Below are 21,545 nucleotides of genomic sequence, written 5' to 3'. Positions count from 1 at the left end.
CTAGGAAGGAATGATAAACATAGTAGTGCTTGATATCATAAGCAATTGTAATTGCAATTTGATTGTGTGAGATTGACTGGACTTTGACTTGAGAGAGTTGGGCCTTTGTTGTGTCAAGGCCCACTGTATTATCTTCTACACCCTCCCTCAAACTTGGCGTGGAAGGCTTTGTAGAAGTTGACACTCCTAGTTTGCAACGAAGATCAGTGAAGGATGGTCGAGGCAGTGGCTTGGTGAAGACGTCAGCAAGCTGGAGATGAGCTGGGATATGGTGTGTTTCAATGAGACCAAATGCTATTCTCTCTCGTATGTAGTGAAAATTCTAGTCAAAGGATTGACTGAGAGATAAACTGCAAACAGGTTGTCACAGAACACCTTTGTTGGTTGATTCTGTGAAACGCCTATGTCACGAAGCAGAGATGCGATCCAAGTAAGTTCTTTAGAGACAATGGACAAAGCCCTATACTCTCTTCAGTAGACGAGTTAGAGACAGTAGACTGTCTTTTGGCAGACCATGAAACCTAATAGGATGTAGAATCCACCAGTCGAGCACCTTGTCTCATTGCATCCTGCATAATCACTGTCACAAAATGCAGACAGAACCGGATTGTTATGTTTCCTGATTGGAAGGCCCATGGTAAATAATCCCTTGACATATCTGAGGATCCTCTTGAAGAGATTGAAGTCTGCATATGTAGGAGCATGCATCCTTTGGCAGATAAAATTAACCGCATATTGAAGATCAGGTCTAGTGATGGTTGGGTACTGCAAGTTGCCCGCGAGACTTTGGTAGTATGTTGGTTCGGAGAATGGTGGTGAATTCAAGTTGTCAAGCTGTTGAGGAAGTGGTGTTGGCATGGGATTGCAGTCAGACATGCCAGCCTGATGGTGTATATCGGAGGCATAAGCTGTTTGATGGAGAAACATACCATTTTCATGTGACTCAATCTCTTTTCCAAGAAAGTAGTGTGGGGGACCAAGGTCTTTCATTGAAAATTGAGTATTAAAAGCTGATCCATAAGTAATTGACAACTTCCTGTGAGTATAATATCATCCACATAGAGTAGCAGAATCAATACCTCCTCTCCTTGATGACATACGAACAAAGATGGATCCGCCGTGCTACATTCAAAGCCAAAATCAAGCAGAAAATTTTTGAATGTGTCAAACCAAGCTCTTGGGGACTGTTTTAGTCCGTACAGAGTCTTGCTAAGTTTACAAACAGGATCAGGTTTCTCTGGATCCACAAATCCTGAGGGTTGAAACATGTAGACCGGTTCTTGCAACTCGCCATGGAGGAAGGCGTTTGATACATCAAGCTGCTTCAGAGACCAACCATGTGCCCCTGTTGTGTCGAGGACAAGACGTATGGTTGCCATTCTTACCACTGGACTGAATGTTTCCAGGTAATCAACACCCTCCTCATGATCAAAGCCTTTTGCCACGAGTCGAGCTTTCAACTTATCGAGTGTCCCGTCTGGCTTGAGTTTGGTTATGAATACCCATTTTGAAGATAAAATGTTCATTTCCTTAGTTGGTTCAACAAGTAACCAAGTGTGTAGCATGTGAATTCTGCCTATTTCCTCCATAACAGCTCCATTCCACCATGGATGCTTCATAGCAGAGACAATACTCTTTGGCTCATTGTTAGTGTCGAATTTGGAAGCAATGAGCGCATACCTAAGGTTCGTCTTATGAATCCTAGCTTTTGATCTCGTGGTCATTTAATGAACATTTTCAACTAATGCAGGGATATCATTATCTTCTTCGTCATCGTCTGCTGCAGTATCTTCAGCAGTGTCAGAATTAGACTCAGGGATATGCTCATTGTTTGTCTCTACATCGTTTGTGGTTGTCATTTCTGTTGCATGTAGTGTGACTACAATAGTATACTTTTGTAGTAGTTGAACTGGACGAGATAACACTGTATTAGGAGGCATGAGACTATGTTGCCAAGCTTGTAGCAGAGGAGTTTGATATTGAGTGAGGAGATGACCAAACTTTTCCTTGAATGGAAATGTACACTCGTCAAAAATGACGTGTCTGGAGATATAAACTTTTCCATTAGGTGGGTACATACGCCTGTAATCTTTGTAGTTGTTATTATAACCAAGGAAGACACATTGGAGAGAGAGAGGATCAAAATTGTGATGTATCAGTGGCCTCAGACAGGGATACCAAGCCGATCCAAACACTCGTAATGCAGAGTAATCGGCTTTCTTATGCAGCAGGGATTCATGAGCCCTTACATTCTTCAAAACAGTAGAGGGAAGGAGATTGATGATGTATTTAGCCGTCTAGAAAGCTTCTACCCAATACTTCATAGTGTTTGGCTATGAAACATCATAGACAGACTAAGTTCCACCAAATGTCTATGCTTCCTTTCTGCAACACCATTTTGTTGTGGAGTATAGGAGCACGATATTTGGTGATGAATGTCATGGTCTTGAAAGTGCTTCTTTAGGAAATAGCTTGTAAACTCTCCTCCTCCATCACTTTGAAATATCTTTATTTTTGTGTTCAGTTGATTTTCGACCAGTTTTTGAAATGCAACAAACACAGAAGCAAATTCTGATTTCAGACGCAATGGAAAGAACCAATAATATCTTGAATTGTCATCAACAAAACCTGCATAATATTTGAATCCTTGATTTGATACAACTGGTGATGGCCCCCAAAGATCACAGTGAACTCTCTCTACGGGTTGTAAAGCTCTAGAATCAGAAGAAAAAAATTGTAACTTATTGCTCTTTCCCATTTGGCAAGGCTCACAAATGGAAGAGGTTCTGCTCTTATTCACTTCAATCTCCTTGCTGGTTTGAAGATGCTGCAAAATTCTTGAGTTTGCATGTCCTAATTGATGATGCCAAGTATCCATGGTTGCTGCACATTGGCGGTTTGAATAGAACGCAACAAATTCTTGATTTTGCACCACATATAATCCTTTTCTACGAGGACCCTTTGACACCACTTTCTGAGTGGTTAAATCAAATTATATATACAGAATCAGAATCAAAGAACACTCCACAAGGATAATCATCACATAAATTCGATACTGATAGGAGTTTCCTTTGGATATCAGGACAAACTAAAACTTCATTAAGAGGAATAGTACCTTTAGAAGAGGAAATGGTGGTGGATCCAACATGAGTAATCGGTAAGTAGGCGCCATCTCCGACCATCACAGCATCAGTTCCTTCATAGGTTATAGCATCTTGTAGTCCTGAGGTTGTGCTTGTTACATGAGCCGTAGCAATGGAGTCAGGATGTCATTCCCTTCCACTCTCATCAGACACTCAAATTGATGCAAATGCTTGGTTTGGAGCATCACTTTGATAGTTATTATCAAAGCGATTATAGCACTTGATGGTCGTGTGACCAGTACGACCACATATCTGACAGATTGGTCTCTCCCCTTGATTTGCAGAGGTGGATTGATTCTGAGTAAAGCCACGGCCTCGTGTGGTGTAACCACCTCCACGACCTCTTGAGTTAGGCTGAAACTGAGGAGCACCTGAGTTCGTCCTTTCATTCACAAAGGCGAGGTGAGGAGTGACAGATGGAGACTCATCGTACGACTGCAGCTTGGTATCAAATCCTTGCACCTCTGACACAACATAATTCAAGGTAGGAGTGGGTAGCTTGCTGAGGGAGCTTTGAATAACGGTTGTTATTATTAGATTGTGGCCTTCCAACTCAAAACCAATTGGTAATGAATGGAGAGGCCCATATCTTATATATACCACTTAAAATCCTACTCAACTTCCAATGTGGGATATTGTATCTCTAATACGCCCCCTCGAGATGATGGTTATTCTAAGCATCAATCTTGGTATGTTCGGGCATGAATCGGTGGGCCTACTATTGGACCGAGCCGATTGTGGATTGTGTTGAGCATGTGCGGACCAGGCTCTAATACCGTATTAGATTGTGGGCTTCCAACTCAAAACCAATTGGCAATGAATGGAAAGGCCCATATCTTATATATACCACTTAAGATCCTACTCAACTTCCAATGTGGGATATTGTATCCCTAATAGTTATAGGATCGTCCTCTCTCCCCCCAACCCATTGAGAAAGCCGATGATCTTCATGGACTCATCAATAGGCTTGCCAATGGAGCTCAGAGAGTCACAAATAGTCTTAAACTCTCTACAGTAAACAGAGAAAAACTTATCCTTTTTTAACAGAAGTTGCAGACTGCAACGTAAGGAGAACTCTCTAGCAACGCTACTCTTGTTGAAGTTTTCGGCAAGGGACAACCAGATCTCACGAGAGGTTGTCAAGTTGTGGACATGACCAAGCACCTCTTCAGACAAAGTACCAAACAGTCAAGATCAGACAAGCTGATCAGTACAAAACCATGACTCATATTGAGGGTTAGAAACCTCATTGGAGACTTCACCATTGACGATGAGGTGAGTTTGAGCAGGTGGATTGACAGCACCATTGACAAAGCCGATAAGCTTTTGACTGGACAAAAGAGACTCGAACTGGGTTTTCCATAAGAGATAGTTGGAATCGGTCAGCTTGAGTGTGATAGAACTTGTAAAATGAACGTTATCTGGGAATGGATAAGAATTCGCCATTGATAGACCTGTTAGGTTTTATCCGGCTTTGATACCATGAACGAACAGAGAAGACAAAGTGGATTTGTGAAAAATATCTTGTATTTACTTTACTGATGAATTGGGTTTTTACAAGTTTGTTATATACACATCTTTGGCACAATCTAGAATAAGAATAAAGATAACTTATCCTTAGCTCACAGCTGTATATGGCGAGTCATCAGGTAAACCTTGCAGAGGACCAGGTAAACCTTGCAGAGGACCAAACTTGTTCTTATCTGAGCACGTCGTCGTCGTCTTTTTCGTGCTGTCGTCAACGGTCTTACTGCTCAAGAGTGTGACAGCTTTGTTCTTTGTCTGTTTCTGCTGAGTTTGATTGTGTGAGATTGACTGGACTTGGACTTGAGAGAGTTGGGCCTTTGTTGTGTCAAGGCCCACTGAATTATCTTCTACAAATCGCTGGACTCACGCAACAAACAAAATCGAAAACAAATATGATCAAATGTTATTATACATTTTTTGATTGAAATATTGAATAATATGATTATTAATTTGGACATTTTTAAGAAAACACTATTTTTAAAAGAAATTTGAAAATTACTTTTAACATTACTATTACTTGAAAGCTATACATTTTAAAACGAAAATGGACAAAAATACCCGTTTATTTATTAAGCATTATTTAAATAATCAAATAAAATAATAAAAATATTTTTACCTAATTAATTATTTAATTAATATATTATTAAGAAAATGTATTTATTGTATTTAAAATAATAAATATTTAAAATTTGAATTTATTCAAAAATGAGTATTTTAAGATTCTATAATTTAAATACAATAAATTAGCCAAATCTCTACATTCGTAGAGAGCGAGACTCGATTCCGAATGTGATGGTGTCATGTGCATTAACGACTTACCATTGACCATTCCACTAAAATCACTTCACCTTGACTTATTTTTTTATACATCAATTTATATTTGTATTCTGTAGATTTGTTTATTCCTAGTAAACTTATTAAATTCTACTTTGATATATTAATAAGGTTGATATTTCGAACTGTTGACTCAAATTTAACTTTAGTCGACTTATTTTATTTTCTATCGACTTATATTTTGTTTGATTGTTTAGTTTCTATAGTCGATTTTTGATATTGTTAACTTATTAGTTTTGTTTGTTGATTTATTTTCTCCGGTTATCAACTCCGCTAGCACAACCTCGAAGCTGTAAACATCACTTTTGTCTTTGAACTGGCTAGACTGTACCTGAAACTACCGTTTTCAAGTGGGTATGATCCACTGTTACCGATCTTGAAGTTCCAAAATCAGATACCTAATTAAATCAGAAGCTAACTACAATAGAAACGTGTGATCAGATGCAGATCGATCAAGACATTAATCAAAATCAGCCGCCAGAACTCAGCGGAACACTCAGTGAGTGTCCCATGCTCATTAAGCTTGGAAACCCTACTACTCACAAACTGAATATGCACATCAGACGCTGTGAAGGAACGAATGGACTCAAGCTTCTAACCCAATGGACTCAAGCTTCTAACCGAATGGACTCACGTTTCTATTTTGTGATCTGCATCTGATCACAAAATAAAACAATATGCTTTTAAATTTTGCAATCATGTGTAAAAGAACACAGACAAACCCAAATCTTTTTTGCTTCTTCCTAATCGAACAATAAAAAGACAACTTCCAACAAAAATATGCATCATATCAGAACACATGCAAGCAAGAACTCTAATTTTCCAACAAATATCAAAGAATCCTAATTTATGATCAAAAATCAAACAACCCTAATTCGTTTACCTAATCGTGAAATCTCCTCCGCTACGCATCACCTCCGCCGAAATCTCCTCCGCTACGCATCGCCTCTGACCCCAACCTCCTCTGATTCCATATTCTTCGATTCCATTTCCTTCCTTTTTCGATTCGGGGCTTTTATTGCAAGAAAAAGAGAGAGAAACAGAGAGAAAAATAAAGAAAAAATCTAGCAGGAAACAAAATAATTTCACTTCCATTTCCTTCCTTTTTCCTCTTCTATTAATTTCATTGGCCAACATAAACGTGACATGTAGGGTCTCTTATTCCAAATTTGAGTATACTATATAAGAGGCTCTCTTATATTTTTTCTTTTATCTGATTTATTTTTTTTCTTAAGAAACATTTAAAATCTCTCTAAAAACCTCCCATTAGAGAAGGTCTAGCATTTCAAAACGAAACGTTCGCAAGTTGTTAGAGCATGATTATCGATTATATAGTCACTTAGATGTCAAATAATTTTTTAATTGAATTTGATTATTTAATTATTGTTTAGTTTATGCAACAATAAAATGAAAACAGGTGTAGATTCATTGTCTTGATATTTCTGGAGTGTCTACACTTTTTCTTATTTTATTTTTTTGTTTTTAATTGTTCTGACCTTCTGTTTAATATGTGCGATAATCAGCTCTTATGTTACATCCGATAAGATATGTCATATAACAGCACTCGTGTCTGTCTCACTCTCACCAACTATGGATAATGCACACTGAATAACTGACCTATTTGATTTACAATATCGACTTATATTTTGTTTGATTGTTTTTTATATATTGTCGATTTTTGATATTGATTTATTTGTTTTGTTTGTTAATTTATAACTTTTTTCATTGATTTGTTTAGTATTAGTAGACTTATTTCATTTTAGGTTGACATATGATATATTCGAATTTGTTTAAAATAAAAAGTATATTGAAATATAATTATAATATTTAAAGTTTCAATTAAAGGAAAATTTTGAAAATTATGTAGTGAATTATATATATTTAAAGTACTTAATTTAAAATATATAAATAAATTAAATTTTACAAAGACAACTCAAATTTAAATCATTTTATTATATGGCTGAAATTCGTAATTATTTAATTTATTAGTTTGTAATTATATATTTAAATATGTTTGTAACGAATTTAAAACGAATTTTTATATATTTAAATTAATATTAATCTAAAATTTTTACTAAACTTAAATCCAGAACAATAAATTCTAGTTTCTCTTATTTTTAAATTTAGTTATTGATTAATATTATCCATAACAAATTAATTCTTCATTATCTAAACTTTTTTTATGAGTACCTTATTATAAAAAAAAATATTTGTTAAATAAATCCATTTTATTTTTTCGTTTTTGTGACCTATATTTTTTCTTGGATTTGTTTGGTCTTAATAGACTTATTTCATTTTACGTTGATTTATTAATTTTTTTGACTTTTTGAACTGTCGACTTATATTTTATTCCTGCTGATTTATGTTTTTTCTTTGTTGACTTATATTAAAAATCCGACTTCTTTGTTTTTATTAATTGATTTGTTACATAGTGAATTTTTTTAAACAAATGATTTATTTTCTAAAAGCTCACAAAATTTGATTATTTGATTAATATAAATTAAAATTATGTAACTTATACTCCAATTTTCAGTAACATATTTAATATATCGAAATATATATTTATTTTTCAAAAAAAAATTATTGTGATTGAAAATAATTATTAGTGAATTGTATCTTATAATATAAACTTTGCTTCTTAAAATTAGTAACTCACCAGATCGTGACACGTGTTAGTTTTAACAATTAGAGATCAAAGTAAAAATTCACCTGATCGTGACATGTGTCAATTTAACGATTAAATATCAAAGTTAGCAACTCATCAGATCGTAATACGTGTTAATTTTAACGATCAGAAATCACAGTTTTAAAACTTAGTAAAAGAAAGCGTAAGATAATTGTAATCTTATTATATTTTTGAAAAAAACAACTAAGCTAAAAATACTATGTGTCATCCATATCAAAGTTTCACTTTTACAAAAGATTCTCAACCACTAGATAGTAAATAAATATACTATGTGTCATCCATATTTGGTCGTATAATTATACTATATAACTTAACACATTAAATTTTATCTCTTTGTTTGCACAAAAAAAAAATATGATGTCTTTATGGTTAGCCAATTTCACACACTAAGTACTGCAACAAGATATGTGAATGCACATGCGAAGAAAAACAAAGAAAACGAAAATCATGAAGAACCGATTGGCAATCTTAGGAAAAAAGCTTGAATTGAAGTCTAAACTAATTTTTTTCTATTAAAATTCTAACTATACAAAGTAGGGTTTTCAAATTACCCGTTAACATGATAATGACACGTGTCAAGTACACTAATGAGATGTTGACACGTGTCAAAAAAATTATTTTTCAAAACTGATAATTAAGAAAATAACATCACATCTAAATAAAATTTACCTGTTTATATCTAAAAGAAATTCTAAATAAAAAAAAAATAACAAAACTAATCTATTTTCTATTGTACGTTACTTATATTATACGTGTTTTCTCAATAAGATTTTGATATGTATAAACAAAAACGTAATTCACTAAGCATGTATATTACTAGCTTATTAATAAATAAATAGTGAATAACAAATTTAAAAAGAATAGCATAAGTTATGTCAAAAGAATTATTATTTTTGAAACATAATAGGACAACTAATTAAGAAAATAACATTATATCTACATAACATTACATGTTTGTATTGAAAGCTTTGATCTTTGATTTTTTTTTCTTATATAATGTAGTCGATCGATTGCGTGGGTCTTTGATTCGTGCAGGTTTTTCAACGAAAGCTATCAGATGCAAGAAAATTGAAGTATTTGTAACGCCCGCGAACCAAAACTCTGCGTTTTGGGGGTGGGTGTCGATCGACAGCCATGTTAGTGTCAGTTAACACCACTTATTTCTAGTTCGACCAGATTGATTTAATTATCGATTTGGACTGGTTTGGTTTAGGAAAAACCACTAAAATCGAGATATTTAAGTGTTTTGTCAACCATAAGGGTTTTGGGAAGTTCTCTTGTCGCCGTTTAACGTTTTTGAGAGAGAAAGAAGAAAAAGAGAGTTCTTGAGCTTTTGAGAGAGATTGGCGAGATTCCTTGTTGTTTCTTGAGAGATCCAAGGCTAGGAAAGAGTTAGAGACTTGTTAGGAGGGTGGGACTTGTTGATGTGGTTCAGAAACTTCCTGCGAAGAGGTGAGTGCATGACCACGGCTAATCTAAGCCTTTGATTTCCTTGTTCTTGCTTGTGTGTTGTTGTTTTGTGTGTTTTCTTGCTGGGGATTGGTTGCTACAGGTTCCTAAGGATGATTCCGTCATGGGTTTTGAGTATTGGACGATTTGGAAGAGGTTGGGAAGCGAGATTCGACTCTCGGCTTCGAGCGGATCGTAGTTGCAGGTGGAGTGTCGACCGACACCACTTGGTGTCGGTCGACACCAATAGAATGGCATCGATCGACATTGTGGGGTAGTGTCGGTCAACACCAATGCCAGTGTCGGTCGACACTTGGCTGGTGTCGGTCGACACTTCCCTTCCAGCGAGATGATGTTTGTTTTTCTGGTTTGTGTGTTTTGTTTGTTGGTTGTTTTGGAACATTGGAATCATTGTTGCTTGTGTGTATAACCCAATAGATGGGAGGATTGCCTCAGTGATTATTTTATCAAATACTCATGCATCTCAATTTGTGTTTGTGGTGCAGGTAAAGGCAAAGAGTGATCGTGGAATCAAGGCAATGAAGAGGAAGATGTTCTAGGGACTCGATTGGTTGTTGTCTGGCGTTGCTAGGTTGCTAGAGTTGGGTCTTTAGAACTTGCTAGGTTGCCGGTTCCTTGTTTCCTGTTGTTTGACATTGGAATAATTATGTTTGGTTATTGGTTATTCTATTATAAAGTATTATTGGATATTGATATTTGTTATTCTGTTGTTGTTTGTGATTGTGGTTAGGTGGTTAGTGGGTATAGGACCACTAGTTATAGTTTATTTATTATTATTATTATTATTATTTTATTATTTAGAAGACAAAAAACGGGTCAGGTCGTTTTAGTATATAAGCCCGCTAATTTAATCGAGGATGGAGACACTGATGGAGGTTCTAAAAGTGATTCTACATTTAGTAGCATTATAAGTTTGGAAGATAAGTCGGAGGTTAATGTTTTTGGTCAAAATTTGGAGTTGTCTTTTCTGAATAATGTTAATGATTATGGTATTGAAACAAGAGTTGATTGGTCGAGTAATTGAGAAGCGGTTTCAAATTTGGGAAGTTGGAACGGTATACTATTATAAAATTGGTTTCAACCCGGATTTATGTGGTTTTCTATCAAATTAGGTTCGCAAAACCGTTTAAACCAGGTATTTAGAGAAATATATGAGAATTTTTGAATGGTAAAAATAAGTTGAGAATTTATGATGCAAGAATATTTGAGACAAGGTCATAGCTTTAAGTTATTTTGGAACAATTGGATATTTCTGAAGAGTAAATAGGTTGTTTATCCTTAACGTGATTATGACATATGTCATGTTTTGGATTGTATATTAAATTTCTATTTTGTATATCTGAATTTTCTAAGACCATTCGGGTAAAAATATACCATCCTGATTATAATTTTCAAATTTTTATTTTGATTATATTATATTAAATTTTTTCAGTTTCTCAAATTTTATTGAGTTAGTCATAAAATCATTGTAAGGGAGTAGATAAATTTCACCAGTTGTTCATCCAAAATATCTTTGGGTAAAAAAAACACAATTTTAGTAATTATAAGAACTATAATTATGCCAAAATAAAAGTAAAGAAACATAAAATTTGTTTAATTTGTTTAGAAGACATTTTCTAGGTGGTGATAAAGAGCATACTTTAACAATAAAATAATTTTGGGTGTAAGAACATATTTTTAATGGTAAAACATAGAGTAAAATTATATGTTGTTACTTATTAAATGTTGTTTGATGAATTTGTTGCATGTAAAATATTTTGTAAATAAATTGTGAAACGTTTTTGAAATTTGACAATAATAATATTTGTAATGATAAGTATTTGGCAAAATTTGTAGTGGGATATAATTTAGGTTTAGATTATTGTAATAATTGTTATAATATATTAAAATATATAAATATAAATAAATGTATGAAGGTAAATACAAATATTCTCTAACTTAAATTATTTATATATTTACTTTAGGAAATAAAATTTATTTCTATATTCTCATGAAATTGTTTAAGATTTAGGATATATATATATATTTAAAACTATTATTATCTGAAATTTATTAAACATAAATCCAAAAATAATAATTCTAATCAATTTTATTTTATTTTTATATAATAAATTTTGAAATTAAATTACTAGATAATACCAGATATTTTAATTATTACTTAAGGGCATATTATATTTATCTTATCTGAATTTTAATCTTTTAGTTATTGATTAATATTATATATAATAAATTCATTCATCATTTTCTAAAAAAAATAAGAAAATTTCGAATATCTATTTTAGGCAATGTTTTCCGAAATAATTTTGTCCAATGAATTAATTTAGTTATATTGTATTTATCTTTAATTTATTAATTAATTTTTAATTAAGAACAAAATAGTCATTTTGTGCAATATATAAGATATATTTCAAAGACTTAAAAAATTTAGTATAGATTTCAAATTTACTGCTAAAACTAAGGTATGTATTCAAATTTATTCATAAAATATTACCTAGTCATATATACTATTATTAATGTATTATTTAATATTATTATTATTCATTTTATTTGATCCTTTTTGTGTTTCAAAATTCTTGTTTACATTCATATGTGATAAAGAAAAAGTTAAATATAAATAAGACTGAATCAAATAGGTTAAATATCTCATTCATACTTATTGTTGTGGTATAGACATTCTATATGGAGATGGTTAGTTAAGCATTGGTGGATACTCTAATTTTTTTGTACTATTAGGTGGATACTTGATTCAGATAAATTCAACTTTTAATGTTAATCTCCTTTTATCTTTCTAACATAGAGACAAAAATAGAAAAGACAGATAGAATGGTCAATCTTTTTTTATCTTTTCTGAGCCTAGATAAAATGGTCAATCTCCTTCAAACTTTCCGACAATTAGCTCTCTCTTCGATACTTAAGATATATTACAAATTCCCCTATTCCTCTGGCTCTGATCTACTTTATAGCCCTGAGACTCTCTTTCTGTATCTTTAATCATTCATCTCTGTCTCTCTCTCTTAGTTTATTCTCTTATTTTTGGATCAGCCCAATAGTTTTCTCCTTTTCTCAATCTTTTATAAGATTCAGTTTCACAGAGATCTTGATAATATAGCCTCACACTCTGGTTTCCAAGATGGGAAACGACGAGACCGTACGATTCTTGATCCACCTATTCAATGGAAGATGGTTCATGGTGTTTGCTTCGTTCCTCATCATGGCTTGCGCTGGAGCTACCTATCTCTTTGGGACTTACTCCAAAGATATTAAATCAACACTTGGTTACGACCAGACAACGTTAAACCTGTTAGGTTTCTTTAAAGATCTTGGAGCAAACGTCGGAGTCTTGTCCGGACTCATTGCTGAGGTCACACCGACTTGGTTCGTTCTTACCATCGGTTCGGCGATGAACTTTGTCGGTTACTTCATGATCTGGCTTACCGTCACAGGTAAAGTCGCGAAGCCAAAGATTTGGCAAATGTGTCTTTACATTTGTATTGGAGCCAACTCGCAGAACTTTGCAAACACAGGAGCTTTGGTTACTTGTGTTAAGAATTTCCCTGAGAGCAGAGGAGTTATGCTTGGCTTGCTTAAGGGTTACGTTGGGCTAAGTGGAGCAATCATGACACAGCTTTATTTTGCTATCTATGGAAACGATTCCAAGTCTTTGATTCTGTTGATAGCATGGTTGCCTGCTGCGGTTTCTCTCGTGTTTGTGTATTTGATAAGAGAGAAGAAGGTTGTGAGGCAGAGGAATGAACTCAGTGTGTTTTACCAATTCCTTTATATTTCTATATTCTTGGCTTTGTTCCTTATGGCAATGAACATTGCTGAGAAGCAAGTTCATTTCTCCAAAGCAGCTTATGCGGCCAGCGCTACGATCTGCTGTGTTTTGCTCTTTGTGCCTCTTACCGTTTCGGTTAAACAAGAGATTGAAGTCTGGAACATGAAGAAGTTGCCTATCGAAGAACCTAGTGAGGTCAAGGTAGAAAAACCCAAGAAAGAAGTTGATCTTGATCAGGACAAAACCGCCAAGGTGGAAGAGAAAGAGACAAAATCTTGTTTCTTGACGGTGTTTTCTCCACCGCCAAGAGGGGAAGATTACACAATACTACAAGCACTATTGAGCACCGACATGATAATCCTATTTGTCGCAACATTTTGTGGTTTAGGATCGAGCTTGACCGCCGTAGACAACCTCGGGCAGATAGGGGAATCCCTCGGCTACCCGAACCACACGGTTAGCTCTTTTGTGTCTCTAGTCAGCATATGGAACTACTTCGGTCGAGTTTTCTCAGGTTTTGTCTCGGAATACTTGGTTGCCAAGTATAAACTACCACGACCGCTCATGATGACATTAGTCCTCTTATTGAGTTGTGCTGGCCACCTTCTCATTGCGTTCCCGGTACCAGGCTCAGTATATATCGCGTCAATACTTATGGGATTCTCTTTCGGCGCACAACTTCCTTTGCTCTTTGCCATTATCTCAGAACTTTTCGGGCTCAAGTACTACTCTACATTGTTCAATTGTGGACAGCTTGCTAGTCCCCTCGGTTCATACATCCTCAACGTTCGTGTCACGGGAATGCTTTACGATAGAGAGGCCTTGAAGCAACTAGCAGCCCAAGGGCTAACCCGGAAAGATGTAAAGGACTTGACTTGCTTAGGAAGTCAATGTTATAAGTTGCCATTTGTGATTTTGGCTGCAGTAACGTTCTTTGGAGCGCTTGTGTCTTTGGTTCTAGCAATGAGGACGAGAGAGTTTTACAAAGGTGATATTTACAAGAAGTTTAGGGAGAATCCTGAATCCGAGTCTGCAATCGTTGTCTCGGATTCGAGAAAATCTTGATTGGATTGGATCAAGAAAAGATGTTGAAATTTGTTGGTTAAATAAATCAAACAAATTGGATTTGTAACTTGACGACATAGAGATGAATAAACTAATAGTCTCTTTTTCAACTTTGGTTTATTTCTCTTTAGTTTAGGACAAGTAGTTGAAACGCTTTTATTGTCGGTCAATCTAAAATACTAAAAACACGTAACAGTAATCATGTGATGTGATAATCTCATAAGTCACAAAATTCCAAAACGAAACGTTCAGGAGTTGTAATGTTACATCGGATAAGATCTGTCATATAGCAGCACTCGTGTCTGTCTCACTCTCACCAACTATGGATAAAGCACACCGAATAATTGTTGATTTACCTATTTGTCCCTTTGAGCATGAGCTCTTAGTGTAAATATTATTGGACGTTGATCAAGGGATAAAGAGTCAAATAAGTTACGACACATTCGTCACTCTTTAGAAAACTGTCCAATTATGACTTAGGTTGTGATTCAAATGCGTGTCTATATTTTCTTTTCTTTTCATCTAGGGTATCATTATCTGTTAAAGTTCCATCACTATCCAAGTGGATAATAGAGAGTGTTGTACCTAATCCACCTATGTTCGCTTCACCAAGAAAATTTAGTCTACATCATTGCCATGCTTATGTTAGTGACATATTCAAATATCCAAAATTTAGTGACATATTCACAGAGCTACAATCAATCATGGCGTGGACCTCCACAACCTTTGAAGTCTGAACGATTATGCTACCACATAGGGCCGGGGTAGAGAGAGAGGGTAAAGAAATTTAAAGATCAAGTGAAAATGCATATAAAATGTAGTAATGTACCAACTAATTGATGAATTTGTAAGGCATTTTCTCTCAATTGGGTGTCTGCGTAAGGCAACTGATCATGAGGACTTTTGAAACATCTCGGCCTGAAAATAAACCCAGGCCAATCTTATTTTTTTAGAAATTAGAAACCATTATGATGTAAAACATCTTTTAAGACGCTTTGCAATGAGTTATATTAATGAGAGACTGTATGTCAATTTGTCATGCGTGTTGTGGCCGGGGTATCACCATATTGCGTGCCAAAGACTTCAATTTGTAACGCTAGAAGACTGTAGGTTATGGGCGTCCAGCAATGTGACCACATTTGGAATAGTTTGGTTAAATTTCTACTTTAGGATAAAGCCTGCAACCCTTTATAATTTATAAATTCAAACATATCAGATATTTTGACACCAAAATAACCAAAATTTCGGAAAGACTTATCTTTTTCAAAACTTAACCAAATTTTTATTCAAATAAATTTTACTAGTTTTATTTTTTTTTTTAATATTTTCATATTTGTATACCCAAAACCAAACCCAAACTAAAATTCCAAATTATCCCGATGTATCCTAATAAATTTTTGTATCCAAAATACCCAGAATTAAACGAACCAAACACTCGAACCAGACGAGGACATTTATATTTTACTGCTTAGTAAAAAAAAAAAAAAAGACGGAGTCATTTAGGGGTCTCGATCACAGAAGTTAAGTGCTGCCTCTTTTAAACAGTCCCCCTACTTCGCGCTTCCCAACGCTTGCAACTCTTTTTAAGGGTTTCATCTGAACGAAAGGAGGAGGTCGGGTAATCCCCCCCACCCACCCCAAAACTCACAGAGACGGAGAGAAACAGAGAGTGTTAACGATGGATTTGGATGGACCACTTGATTTCGAGGACGAAGATCCTCTGGTTAACCCACCACCAGCGATAATTGAGAAAAGGTCAATCCTTTTTTAATCTTTAGCAACAATTCGAATTCCCTAATTCCTCTTTCTTCAACCCATCCTCTGTTTTCGCTTTAACTGTTGTCATTGTAGTGAAATTTTGAGTCTTTGTAGATTAGGGTTTTCTCGAAATTTTTGGGATCCAATTTTATCTGCTACTGTAGAAAGAAAAAGAAAAAACTTGGTCTTTGTTTAAGGGTTGATGTAAAGTTTGTTCCTTTAGAAATTGACACAAAGCTTATAACTTTTTTATATGTTCACAAAAACAGGAAGAAGGTTATTGGTTTAGATGATCTTCTATCTGATTTTTACAAAGAGAAGAGTAAGCTTATTGACAAGCAAAACAAGAAGAAACGCAAAGTCTCCAAGGTTTACGATTCTGATGATGATGATGAACAAGGCAAAGTAGCTAAGCTTTCTCAATGTGTTGATGAGGTTCATAATCAGGTATATACAGTCAAAAATCATCCTCTTTTATCTTACATTTCTGATGTGCACCTGTTTGGTGGTGATTTGTTGGGTTATTACATATTTACATGTTTTTGTAGATGAATGAGATTGCTGGTGAAGAAGATTATCAAGAATGGGGATTATCTATGTTTGGAGATCAGGTTAGGTTGATTTTGTTGTTTTCAGAGTAAGTGAGATGGTTTGTTTAGGATTTGTACTTGTTGATGTTGCTATACAGAAAACTCCAATTCCTTCACCGCATGTTGATCTCGATAGCTGCTACTTGTTGAAAGAGTTTATGAATAATCAGTTGAATCTGATGGTTGGTCTTATCGTAGATGAAGGTTAGTTTTTTTTTTGTGAACTTATTCGTCTTTTAGTTGATTATGTTTTTACTTAAGAAGATGATAGGTTTCACTGTACAATCTAGGAACGACGTTTCTCGAAGGATTGTTGGTTAATGGCTTGCTCACAAGACTGATCTTGACGTGTGCACGAGTGGAAAAACTCATATGCAAATGGACGCTTAATATATGTGTGTGTCTAGTAGCTCTTTCTTATTTAAGTTTCTTTGTTTTATGGACTTTTTGCTTACCTTGTGGTTTTGATGTCTAGGACTTATCAGTGTTGTATTCGTTAAAAGAAGATCTAAGATCATCTGCTTGTGACTTTTGGTGTTCCATACTGTTATCACAGAACGAGGTACGTTTTTTGTATTTTCTTTCTTTCCTGCGCTTGCTTCCGTAGCTTATTACATTATGTTTTGACTGAAGCCAACTCCGTTGGTTTTAAACAATGTGGTTTAATCAGGTTAATGGAGCAGCTCCTGTTGAAATTAACTGGCTTCCTAACTACCAGGAACTTAAAGAAGCTCTTGAAACATATGGGTTCAGAATTAATTCTTCACAAGATGTTGAACTAACAGAAGCAGGTGTGTTTCATGTTGATCCTTGTTCTTTTATTGGTGGTTATATTTTCTTTAGGTTTTATAATACTAATACTTAAGTCTATTTACTTTTCGCTTCAAGATTCTGAGTCTCAAGGTCCTCCTCAGAATATTAGAGCTTGGCTCAAACTTGTCACAGCTTGTTGTCAAATTAGGTTTGTGGATCCTTCATTTTCATTGCCGATTCAGTAATTCTTTTGTTGCGTTTTGAGTATCTAACTGTGGCAGGACTTAGCTATTTCATACATTTTGATTACTCCTGCTTTCTCCTGGTGCTTCATTGGTTTCAGGTGTAAAAATCCCATTTTTTCCACTTCACAAGTTGAACAGATAGCCGAAATCCTTGTACTACTGCTCTTAGATCGCGGTCTTCTAGGTCTTTCACTTCTCTTACAAGAGTGCTTAATATCTGTTGTTGGATCCTTCAAAGATGAAGAATGGGTTTCAAGCTGCAGGAAAATAGCAATCTCTCTTGCTTCCAGGTTCGACCTCTCTCCTATTTTCTCGTAGCATCCTTGGCTTTACACAGTTTGCTTATCTGGTTTGGTGCATATGCAGAGTTCCTCAAGACATGAATTGTTTGAGGATAGTGGAATCCGTATCAGGTGTTGATGCTCGAAGCAAGTATCTGAGAAGTTCCATCGCAAATCAAATACTTGTTGTCTTACTTGACCATAAGGTAACCTTTTTTTTTTTTTTTTTTTGAACAAAGGACCATAAGGTAACCATGAACTAAATATCAACAAGTTAAGACTGTAGCAAATGAAGGGTTTTATATACATTTTCTGGCCTTGATTATGTTAACAGGACAGCGACGAAAATTTGTTGAGCTCGCTGATGTCTATCAATTTGAAGGAGAAAGGTTGCAACCTTTTCAAAACTTACATTTTCGTGGTTTTGGCGGAGAACTGGCTCTTCTCCAGTAAATTGGTAGAAGAAAAGCCAGTACTGAGGGACATGTGGGCTGTGTTTCTCAGATACTGTTCTTGTCAGATTAACAGCACCGATCTTAGGCCCTATGCATCAAAAGTAAGTAGAAAGCCAGATCAAATCAAAACTTTTGCTTCTCTTTCTCACTTGGTTCATGTTTTTGATTACTGACAACGATTTTGGTATCGTTTGCCAATAATAGGTTCGTACCAAAGCCGCCTATCTTCTTCAAGGATGCAGCAGCAACTGAAGGGGTAGTACATCTGACACTTTAGCAGTAGTTTTCTGAGTAAACTTCGCTAATCGTAGCTTTTGGTATAATTGTAGTCTTTACCACCAAGAACTAAAATGTAGAACCCGTAATTTACCCTCTTTTGCATATTTTTTGTGTCGTTGATGGATACTAAAATTCTATAATGCTTTGAGTGGTACTAAAATTCTTATATCGTTTTGGGTTTTGTTGTAATGATAGCTATCGTTCTTGAATGAGTTAGTCGTCAATGAAATTAATGCCTGATGAAAAACTTTTACTGTGTTTTTTGTTCTGATGTAGTGTAGTTAAGTTCTTGCCTCTTTAAATTTTATGGTAAAACTAATAGATGAAATTATTGTAGTCAAGTGTCATTTTCCACATCTCTTATGAACTCTCTAAACATGCAACAAAATATTGAAATTAATTGAGATCTGTGAATAGAAACAAAAGGGTAGATGTTAGGTTATCGGTTCTCTCCTTTTGCTGACCAACTTTTCTCTACCTATGTTCACATCATCACACACTCACATACGTTATAATTCAGAAGTTCAAACATTAGGATACTTATGAGTTATATGATACGAGTGTATAATAAAACACACGTACGTGTGAATTCACATGCGGCAAATGAAAATGCATGAGTGTGGACAGGTGTGATCGACTCAGCTATTAGAGAATATATGTTTCGGAATGTGGCAATAATAAATGCATCGACGTGAAAGCTATTTTAATTTTACCTATTTAAACAAAAAAATATTTTTCATAGGGTCCCATTGCCTTTGGCACGTATTATGTAGGAAGAGGTGAGGTTGCCATAAATTATGTAGGACAAATATTATAGAAAATTAATTTACTATAGAAAGGACCCAAAATATAGAATAATAAAAAAAACACGAATGGGCCAATTTAATCTTGTAGTGTATACAAGAAGAATGTAATGCTTTTAGCTTGTTTTCGAACAAATCATACTATCATAGTATATTTGAATTTGAAAACTTAGTAAACATTATTTCAATAGTGAAAAATTGAAAAATAATGTTTATACAGTGAGATATTGCTTTCATGATCTTTTTACGATCTCAGAAAGACAAACTATAGTATGATATTATCAGTTATTTTTACTAACCCCCATGAATATTGAAGTGGTTTCGAGTTATAGGCTTTCGGAAAAAAAAAAAAAAACTGTGTATAACTAGTTAACCACAATTAAGGTTGTCCGAAGAGATGTTTTAATAGTCGCAAATATTTTCTTACATGAACAGTGTCATGATGATATTTTTTTTTTGTTTTTTTGTGTTTTTACGTGATGATAATTTCTCTCATTGCAACGTAAAATTCTCTGTTCCTCTCAAATCGAGGCCGAAGAAGTCCAGTGGAATAAAGGAGGATATTGTCCAACATAATCATAATTACCGTTAACGCGTTATTTTTTTTTGTTTGTTTGTTTAATTTGTATCTGTTATATAAAAAATACCAAAAAAGGACGAAAAAAAGTCAATAAAGAGTCTCTATGATGGAAGAAAGGTTTCAGACATTTTCTTGAATCTTGTCCCAACCCCTTGTGACTAATCTAAAAGCAAATCAAATAACCAAAAATTTACCCACTTATCCCATATTTTGCTTATAATTATGACAACAACAACAATAAACTCATCGTCATATACTCTCTCCCTCTCTCCCTCTCTATAGAATTTGATCCATTGAGGAAGATGGAGAGACAACATCAAAATTATCTACTTGGTTGGGCTCACCAAAACCAGTGTGGTATAAAGGTAAACTAAACACCAGTCTACATACTTCTTTCAGAGATTATAATTCTTTCTTATTATTATAAAATAGATTGCTCAATTGCTCAAAACTCAAAATGTTAATTTTGGTACTTTTAGACAATAGAAGAGTTAAGGCACTCGCTTCTGCACACAACAATGGAGTTAGAGCAAACAAGAATGGTGGCCAATGAAGAACTCAATACCAAAGACGACCAGATAATGCAACTCAAAGATCTTCTCAACAAAGCTATCAAGGAGAGAGATGAAGCACAAGAGAGATACAAGAAGCTTCTTCTTGATCAAAACTTCATCCTCCAACGCCAAACCGACGAGGAGCAAGATCCAAACATCAATGGCTTTCACTCATCCGACGGCGAAGAAAGCATTGTCTCATCTTTCGAACCACCGATGGAGATCGAGTTAGATTTCCCGGAGATGACATTACCGGAGAAAGGGAAGCTTCTAAAGGCGGTGGTGAAGGCAGGGCCTCTGCTTCAGACTCTGCTTTTAGCTGGACAGCTTCCACAATGGCGTCATCCACCGCCACAACTTGAGTCCTTTGATATTCCACCGGTGATTATTGCTGAAGCATCGCCGTTGTCACAAGATAGTTGTGGGAATAATCTAAACAGGAAGAGGGTTCACTGTGACGAGTCTGACTCCAAAAGAGGGACCAAGTACCAAAGGCTCTTGCCTTGATCGTTCATGTACGTACATTTCATTCAAGGGTCAAGTATGTACGTATAAAAAGAGTTTAATTTGTATTCTTTGCAATGGTCATTGTATGCCAAGATTTGGAGTTTGAGTGAACCATTTTCTCCCAGGATCATATCTTAAACTTGGTAATTCTATGATCGTGGCATGCTCATTTTTATAGTTTACTTAACCGCGAGTTAGCTTGTGACCCGCTAGCCAAAATCAGGCTAAGACTATAAG

At 34.9% G+C, this 21,545-nt stretch overlaps 3 protein-coding genes and 1 long non-coding RNA gene across 5 annotated transcripts; 3 read left to right on the top strand and 1 right to left on the bottom strand.

Moving 5' to 3' along the window:
* Positions 1-4,652: 4,652 nt before the first annotated feature.
* On the bottom strand, positions 4,653-6,807 carry LOC104750093 (uncharacterized). Of its 2 annotated transcripts, XR_015583777.1 has the most exons (3): positions 6,388-6,807; positions 5,836-6,160; positions 4,653-5,027 (listed from the first exon to the last, which is right to left on the bottom strand). It is a non-coding gene; the product is annotated as an uncharacterized LOC104750093 (long non-coding RNA). The 2 variants fall into 2 exon arrangements; XR_761521.2 differs by lacking the exon at positions 5,836-6,160.
* Positions 6,808-12,414: 5,607 nt separating this feature from the next.
* LOC104750092 (protein NUCLEAR FUSION DEFECTIVE 4-like) lies at positions 12,415-14,613 on the top strand. The gene has a single exon (XM_010471836.3). The coding sequence runs from the start codon at positions 12,791-12,793 to the stop codon at positions 14,501-14,503; it is 1,713 nt and encodes a 570-aa protein (XP_010470138.1). The 5' UTR covers positions 12,415-12,790; the 3' UTR covers positions 14,504-14,613.
* Positions 14,614-15,994: 1,381 nt separating this feature from the next.
* LOC104753458 (uncharacterized) lies at positions 15,995-19,073 on the top strand. Its single transcript, XM_087493529.1, has 12 exons — positions 15,995-16,258; positions 16,531-16,708; positions 16,810-16,872; positions 16,950-17,055; positions 17,142-17,246; positions 17,337-17,413; positions 17,522-17,642; positions 17,740-17,812; positions 17,948-18,139; positions 18,216-18,336; positions 18,465-18,686; positions 18,790-19,073. The coding sequence occupies exons 1-12, from the start codon at positions 16,182-16,184 to the stop codon at positions 18,835-18,837; spliced, it is 1,383 nt and encodes a 460-aa protein (XP_087349655.1). The 5' UTR covers positions 15,995-16,181; the 3' UTR covers positions 18,838-19,073.
* Positions 19,074-20,350: 1,277 nt separating this feature from the next.
* On the top strand, positions 20,351-21,432 carry LOC104750089 (uncharacterized). The gene is made up of 2 exons (XM_010471835.2): positions 20,351-20,612; positions 20,727-21,432. The coding sequence occupies exons 1-2, from the start codon at positions 20,550-20,552 to the stop codon at positions 21,306-21,308; spliced, it is 645 nt and encodes a 214-aa protein (XP_010470137.1). The 5' UTR covers positions 20,351-20,549; the 3' UTR covers positions 21,309-21,432.
* Positions 21,433-21,545: the final 113 nt, after the last annotated feature.

This window comes from Camelina sativa, chromosome 16 (genome assembly GCF_030686135.1).
Source record: "Camelina sativa cultivar CO46 ecotype springtype chromosome 16, ASM3068613v1".
Lineage (NCBI taxonomy): Eukaryota > Viridiplantae > Streptophyta > Magnoliopsida > Brassicales > Brassicaceae > Camelina > Camelina sativa.
Note: the sequence above shows the minus strand (reverse complement) of the source record. Positions and strands in the feature narration are given on the sequence as shown.

Excerpts from the sequence above, each read along its gene's own strand:
- LOC104753458 (XM_087493529.1), top strand. The coding sequence starts at position 16,182 with ATGGATTTGGATGGACCACTTGATTTCGAGGACGAAGATCCTCTGGTT. Across the intron at positions 17,414-17,521 it reads TACTGTTATCACAGAACGAG|GTTAATGGAGCAGCTCCTGT; the intron begins GTACGTTTTTTG and ends TGGTTTAATCAG. Across the intron at positions 17,813-17,947 it reads ACAGCTTGTTGTCAAATTAG|GTGTAAAAATCCCATTTTTT; the intron begins GTTTGTGGATCC and ends CATTGGTTTCAG.
- LOC104750092 (XM_010471836.3), top strand. The coding sequence starts at position 12,791 with ATGGGAAACGACGAGACCGTACGATTCTTGATCCACCTATTCAATGGA.
- LOC104750089 (XM_010471835.2), top strand. The coding sequence starts at position 20,550 with ATGGAGAGACAACATCAAAATTATCTACTTGGTTGGGCTCACCAAAAC. Across the intron at positions 20,613-20,726 it reads AAAACCAGTGTGGTATAAAG|ACAATAGAAGAGTTAAGGCA; the intron begins GTAAACTAAACA and ends TGGTACTTTTAG.